Raw genomic sequence first — 8,202 nt, forward strand, 5'->3', positions numbered from 1 at the left:
GCCTACAGCGAAACAGAATAGCTACTGTATCTGCTAGAAGTGCAGAAACTGCAGAGCAAACACAGCTACGCCTACAACGAGACAGAATAGCTACTGCATCTGCTAGAAGTGCAGAAACTGCAGAGCAAACACAGCTACGCCTACAGCGAAACAGAATAGCTACTGTATCTGCTAGAAGTGCAGAAACTGCAGAGCAAACACAGCTACGCCTACAACGAAACAGAATAGCAGCTGCTAGAAGAGCAGAAACCGCTGAACAAACACAGGTACATCGAGAGCAGGCCAGAATAGATGCTGCAGCTGCTAGAAGTGCAGAGACTGCTGAGCCGACCCAGCAGTGACTCCCACGGCAAGATACACTAACTACAGCAGCTGCTTGGCCGCCAAAACCTACCAGGCGCCGTGCATGGGCAGAAAACTTTGCACTTGACTACAATCCTACAACGCAGTATAGGGCCCATCAGAAATTTTTTATGGGACGAATGTCTAAAAAATGTTCCAGATGTAATGCCTTACGTTGGAAAGACGAGAGGCCAGGCATATGTTGCAACAATGGGAAAGTTCGCCTATGACCACTCTCTGAGGATATTCCACCTGTATTGACTCACCTATTCCAAGGCGCAAATCCTGATTCTGAACATTTTTTGGGGAATTTACGAAAATATAACAGCTGTTTTCAAATGACATCATTTGGAGCTAAAACCATTGATGAGCCTGGATTTAACCCAAGTTTCAAGGTCAAGTCTACCATCTGATTGGATCCTTGCTTCAGATACCGGGTGAGCAACCACAGTTCCTGCAAATCTATTTCATGGGTGACCAGCAGGCAGAGGCAGAACGTCGGCGTGGTATTGTTGAAGGAGTGCGATTAAATGTAATCCGTGAGCTGCAGGATGTTCTACACGAGCAAAATAAATATGTGCGTGATTTCAAAACTGCTCGGGAGAGGCTGCCTGAAAACACGGATGACTTGCGAATTGTCATTCATGCTGACAAACACTCTGTTGGAGAGCATGAAAGGAGATTCAATGCTCCTGTCATAGATGAAGTTGCCATTCAAATAGTTGGACAGCAGTTTGAAAGGTGGGATATTGTTCTGCAGTTACGTAGCAATGAACTGCAGAGGATATCTGAGACGCACAGAGCATATGACGCCCTGCAGTATCCACTCATTTTCTGGCGAGGTGACGATGGCTACAACTTTCAGCTGCGACAGACTGACATTCGCACAGGAGAGCCAGGTACACGAAAGGTTTCTGCTATGGATTTTTATGCTAGCAGACTGATGGTTCGTGATGGTAGCTTCAACTACATTCACAGGTGCCGAAAGCTGTTTTTGCAGTTTGCAGTAGATATGTACGCTAAAATTGAAGCTGAAAGACTTAGCTTTATCCGCCACCATCAGAGACGGCTAAGAGCTGATGACTACATCCACCAGCGTGATGCAGTGACTGATGATCACAATGCAAACCAACTAGGTAACATGGTGATTTTACCTTCATCTTTTACTGGTAGCCCGCGCTACATGCATGAGCGTACACAGGAGGCCATGACATATGTGCGACATTACGGCAGACCAGACCTCTTCATCACAATTACCTGCAACAGCAAATGGGATGAGATTTCCAATGAATTGCTGCCTGGTCAGCAAAGCTATGACAGACACGATGTGGTTGCAAGAGTGTTTCACCTAAAACTAAAGCAACTAATGGATTACATCACCACTGGTGCAATATTTGGCGCTGTGAGATGCCATATGTACACCATTGAATGGCAAAAACGTGGACTCCCTCATGCACACATTCTAATTTGGTTATGCGATCGCATCAGGCCAGAACAGGTTGATTGTGTCATTTCTGCAGAAATACCAAATCGAGTGGAAGACCCTGAGCTGTTCGAAATTGTCACCAAGCACATGGTACATGGTCCATGTGGCCAGCTAAACCCCGGTTCACCCTGCATGAAAGATGGCACATGTACCAAAAAGTACCCTAAGGCTCTCATTAAAGACACAGTTACTGGCATAGATGGGTATCCATTGTATTGTCGTCGTTCCGCTGATGATGGAGGTTTCACCAAACAACACACATTGCGAGCTGTTGGAGAGGCCTACGACATCACTTTAGACAATAGATGGATAGTGCCTTACTGCCCTTTGCTGTCCAAAGTATTCAATGCACACATCAATGTCGAATTTTGCAACTCAGTGAAATCTATCAAATACATTTGCAAATATGTCAATAAGGGTAGTGATCAAGCAGTGTTTGGCTTGGAAAGAGATGGAGCACAGGTTGATGAAGTAGCTCGCTATGAGAGTGGACGGTACATCAGTGCAAATGAAGCAATGTGGCGCATCTTCAGTCTCCCTATTCATGCACGACACCCGACTGTCCAGCATCTGAGTGTCCATCTTGAGAATGGCCAGAGAGTGTATTTCACTGAAGCAAATCTTCAGCAACAACTTCAAGAACCACGTGACACTACCCTTACCGCCTTTTTCAAGCTTTGTACACTTGATGATTTTGCCAAGACGCTTCTCTACTGCCAATTGCAAGCCTATTACACCTTTGACGCATCCACAAAATGCTGGAAGAGACGAGTTCATGGAGCTGCTGTGCCTGATCATCCTGGCATATATCAAACTGATGCCCTAGCACGGGTATACACTGTTCACCCTAACAATCGTGAATGTTTTTTTCTTCAAATCATGCTGCATCACGTAGTTGGCCCAATGTCCTTTCAGCATTTGAGAACTGTTGAAGGTCATGTCTGTGCCACTTTCCATGAAGCATGCAGACGTTTGGGGCTATCGGAAGATGATGTACAGTGGAGGGAGGCCTTTGAAGAAGCTGCAACTGTACGGTCACCTGCCCAACTGCGCAAGTTGTTTGCTATTATGTTGAGCACCTGCCAGATTTCTCACCCTCTTCAGCTGTGGCAAGAGTTTAAGGAACATTTGGCTGAAGACATCCTGTTTCATGAGCGACAACGGCTTCAGGATCAACAACTGCAGTTCACAGATAGAATGTTCAATATTGCTCTTATATTTATTGAGGACCAAGTGCTTGAGGTCACAAACAACAACCTCTCAGTTTATGGACTTCCCAGGCTTGTTAGAGTGGAGCAACCTGTTGTTTGCAGGGAAATATTACGCGAAACAGCATATGACCGTGAAGAGCTCCGTCGCCATGTTGAAACCAATGAACCGCTGCTGCTGGAAGAGCAAAGAGCTGCATATAACACAGTTTTGGAGAAAATTGAACAAAACAGTGGCGGTATGGTGTTTCTTCACGCACCAGGTGGGACCGGCAAAACCTTTGTCACTAATCTTATATTGGCGAAAGTACGAGAGTCTGGAAAAATTGCTTTAGCTGTAGCTTCATCTGGCATTGCAGCTACCTTACTCCCTAATGGCTGCACTGCCCATTCAGCACTGAAACTGCCTCTTAATTTGGCCAGAACTGAGAATCCTGTTTGCAATGTCAAAAAGAACAGCGGAACTGCCCAACCTCTGCAACGATGCGTTCTTATTGTGTGGGATGAGTGCACAATGTCGCACAAGCTCGCATTTGAAGCTCTAAACCTTACCCTAAAGGACTTGCGTGAAAATAATAGACTTTTCGGTGGGGTAACTCTTTTACTTTCTGGAGATTTTTGCCAAACATTGCCTGTCATACAAAGAGGCACACCTGCTGATGAGATAAATGCATGTATCAAATCATCATTTTTGTAGCCGTCTGTTGTGCAGCTGCATTTGACACGAAACATGCGTGCCGCTATTCATGGTGACGAAACAAGTGCACATTTTGCTGCTGGACTGCTGCGTATTGGTGAAGGGCGTTTGCCAGTCAGTGCTGAGGATGGTTTGGTGTCACTTGATGGCTACAGCACTTTTGTGGATTCAACCGAGCAACTTCAGGAGAACGTTTACCCTAATCTGCGACAGAGGTTCCAAGATGTTGATTGATTATCTGAGTGAGCTATTCTTTGCCCCCGGAATGATGCAGCTGCTGCCATAAACTCACAGCTTTTAGCCCAACTACCTGGCAATTCAAAAACCTTCACTTCTGTTGATACGTCGTTGACTGATGACGCTGCTGTAGAATATCCTGTAGAATTCTTAAATTCACTGGACTTGCCCGGACTTCCTACTCATAAATTGCAGCCAAAGATAGGAACACCGATCATGCTTCTTCGCAACCTCAATCCTCCAAAGTTATGTAATGGCACTCGGCTAATTGTTACGCAAATGTTTTCGCACGTAATTCAGAACCAAAATCATTTCAGCATCTGGTAGAGGAGAATACGTTTTTATTCCAAGGATCCCAATTATTCCAACCGATCTACCATTTGAATTTAAAAGGATTCAGTTCCTCATCAGAGTCTGCTGTGCTATGACCATCAACAAGTCGCAAGGTCAATCCCTCAAAGTAGCTGGTATCGACTTACTGTCCCCTTGGTTTAGCCATGGCCAGCTGTATGTTGCCTGCTCAAGAGTAGGCACAAGCCGAAAACTGTATGTTCATACACCCGACAGAAAAACAAAAAATGTTGTCTATCCACAAGTGTTGCGTTGATTAACATTGTCTTATTGTTATGTCATGCTTGCATTAAATTAACATTATGTTATTATTGTGTCATGCTATGTTCTTCATGTACTGCTATACCTACCTATTATCTACATGCAGCATTTTCTAGCATATTTTTCAGTATATATATATATATATTTTCATGCATTTGTTTTGCTTATTGTGTCTCATAAAAAGGCTATTGTGTTGGAGTTATGTTTTATTATTGTAAGGTGCTAATGCTGTATCTGCCTTGACATCGTACTGTCTGTCCTGTTACACATGTAAATTTTACTGATAAATTTTATTAACACAACCACATTACTGCAGCACTGTTTGTATATACCATGTCAAAACACAGGCTATAGACGAAGAACTGGTGAGCCATGATTAGTGTTAGAAGTCTACATTCGATGTAGAACTGTAGAAGACATGTATAGTGCATGTAGAAGTCTCAATTCAATAAATGCTGGCGATAGCTTAGCAGTGCAAAAGCAAAATATTTTCTACATTTTCTTAAAATATGTAAAACTTTTCAATACTGCCAGTTTGAACAACTTCAGTTTGCCTGGCAATGTCAATTTCATTATCACTTCTGTACAAAATTAGGACAACTCCGATTTGAGTGGCTTGAGACTGATGCATTGTAGACTACCTGTAGAACACATTGCATATTTCCGCATGCATGACTTATTGCATGCACGACTGCATATGTGTATGCAGTCTGATCAGCACCAAAAATTCAGTAGATTGCATATTTGGAGTTGTTTTACAGTATGAAAGACAACTACCAATAAAACTTGCTTTACGTAAATCTGTTCCCGAACACGGGTAATGCAGCTAGTTGAAGTATATATAGCACTAGCTGCATTACCCGCCTACAGTAACAGATTCACGGGCAGCATAAGGTTTATTGAGAGTTGGCTTTCATACTGTAAAACAACTCCAAATATGCAGCTACATTTCCCTCTCCCCATCTCTCCCTTTTTCCCCTCTCTCCCTCTCTCCCCTCTCTCTCTCTCTCCCTCCCTTTTCCCCATCTCCCCCTCTCTCTCCCTCTCTCTCTCTCCCCCCTCTCCTCCTCGCTCTCCCTCTCTCTCCCCCTCCCTCTCTCTCTCCCTCCCTCTTCCTCTCTCCCTCTCTCTCTGTCTCTCTCTCTACCCCCTCTCCTCCTCGCTCTCCCCTTCCCTCCCTCTCTCTCTCCCTCTCTCCCCCCTCTCCCTTTTTCTCCCTCTCTCTCCCCCCTCTCCTCTCTCTCCCCTTCTCTCACTCTCTCTCCCTCTCTCCTCCTCCCTCTCCCTCTCCCCCTCTTTCTCTCCCTCTCTCTCTCCCCGCCCCCCTCTCCCTCTTTCTCTCCTTTAGTTCAACGCAACACATGCGGATAGACAACATTTTTGATTTTTCTGTCGGGCGTATGAAGAAACAGTTTTCGGCGTGTGCCTACTTTTGAGCAGGCGACGTATAGCTGGTCATGGCTGATGCAGGGTGACAGTAAGTCGATAGCAGCTGCTCTCTTTCTTTTCACAATAGCGTATCGCAACCCTCGGAGTACTCGTGAAAGTTCTGTAATAGTAAGTTACAGTAGGCCTACTCGTAGCTGGAAAAAATTAGTAACTCGGCTGCTGAAGGAAATGAACATGACTCACGAACAGCGGCAAATCCAACGTTATTAAGTAGTGGAGATGTGGCAATTCATAGACAATACAACATCGTATAAGAAACACTTACCTTTTTGATGTGGAAATTTAGTAGGTGAGAAATGCGTTTTTCCAGTGGCTCCAAGAAACGAACGTTTACGTGACCTTCTCGGTACACGTTGGCAGTAAATATTAATTGCATGTAAATAACTACTCGTTAATTTATTTTATTTAATGAATAGTACATTTGTATAGCTGTATAGACACCTTTGTATAGGCCGCAGAACTCAGAAAAAGTGCTTTTTAACACGGCAGAAAATTTCCCGATCAAAAAGCGTGCTAACCGGGGATTTCGGTTAATGCGCCCTAGCGGTGAAAGAAAAACAACAGAATCGCCACTCCTTTATATAAGCCGCTTGGCTCAAATCGTCAAAGAAAAGTAGCGGCTAATAGTCCATATTACGAAATTACGATATTACGATTTCAACTATCTGCTATATAGAGAACAGCGTTTTTCTAGTGGTTGCAAGAAACAACCTTCACATGACCTCCCCGGTACACGTTGGCAGTAAATATTAATTAGATGTAATTTACTACTCATTAATTTATTTAAAGAGCAGTAAATTTTATTTAATTCACTACTAATATATATATTAATTTAATTTTACTACTTACACATATTAATTTAAGTTTGCTTCGTACGATCGAATCGAAAAAAAAAGACTGCCATATAATTTATTTATACTGCTCATATTTGGGAGTTATCGGTGACTCAATATATCGACAAGACAACTCATACTATGAGCATATCAGTATTTATCGTCCATCCCTACGATGAATAGTAGGTTACGTATTATAATAGAGGCGTGTACTAACCGGAGATTCCCGTTAATGCGCCCTAGCGGTGAAAAAAACCACAGAATAGACACGCCCTAATATAAAAGTAGCGGCTAATAGTCGGAAAAGTACGGTACTCTATAAAGCGGACAGACAGATACACAGATAGATAGACAACGATTGCCGTTTATATAGTTGATAGAGAACAGCGTTTTTCTAGTGGTTGCAAGAAACAAATGTTCACATGACCTTCCCGGTACACGTTGGCAGTAAATATTAATTAGATGTAATTTACTACTCATTAATTTATTTAAAGAGTAGTAAATTTTATTTAATTCACTACTAATATTTACTACTAATTTATTATTACTACTTACTCATATTAATTAAGTTTGCTTCGAACGATCGAATATGTTAAAATCTTGCCACAATCAATACTCATAGAGGATCTATTCTTCAGCCCTGAACCCTTGTATATAGTACATATCAATCAATTTATCTTTGTATAAGCTATCCTGCATTACTTATTTAAAGTCATCCTCTCATGTAAATTTTCTTTTAACTTTTACACAAATAATCTCAAACTAAATATGAATTGTTCACTACTATCTTGCATTCAGGATTCTTCTACAGTTTCCGTTTTATTGGATAATATGCCTGCAAATAGAGGCTTTTTGTTATCAGCAAAATAAAAGATTACTAACTAACTAACGATCGAATCGAAAAAAAAGACCGCCATATAATTTATTTATACTGCTCATCTCATATTTGGGAGTTATCGGTGACTCAATATATCGAGAAGACAACTCATACTATTAGCATATCAGTATTTATCGTCCATCCCTACGATGAATAATAGTAGGTTACGTATTATAATAGAGGCGTATAATAATAATGCGCCCTAGCGGTGAAAAAAAACACAGAATAGACACGCCCTTATATAAAAGTAGCGGCTAATAGTCGGAAAAGTACGGTACTCTATAAAGCGGACAGACAGATACACAGATAGACAACGACTGCCGTTTATATAGTAGATATATACTTGCAATATAAAGCATATATTGAGTGTGATGTGATGAATTGACAATGCAAATATACCTCAGTATTTATACAGATCCCATGTGGTTCACATGAGCTACGTATTTGCTCATTGTCACACT

At 42.1% G+C, this 8,202-nt stretch overlaps 1 protein-coding gene across 1 annotated transcript; it reads left to right on the forward strand.

Annotated features, from left to right (window-relative positions):
* The first annotated feature begins 811 nt into the window (after positions 1-811).
* Positions 812-3,967, forward strand: LOC137406962 (uncharacterized). The gene is made up of 2 exons (XM_068093561.1): positions 812-3,628; positions 3,734-3,967. Exons 1-2 carry the CDS (start codon positions 812-814, stop codon positions 3,965-3,967), a joined length of 3,051 nt encoding a protein of 1,016 aa, XP_067949662.1.
* The last annotated feature ends 4,235 nt before the right edge of the window (positions 3,968-8,202 follow it).

Source organism: Watersipora subatra, chromosome 10 (assembly GCF_963576615.1).
Source record: "Watersipora subatra chromosome 10, tzWatSuba1.1, whole genome shotgun sequence".
NCBI lineage: Eukaryota > Metazoa > Bryozoa > Gymnolaemata > Cheilostomatida > Watersiporidae > Watersipora > Watersipora subatra.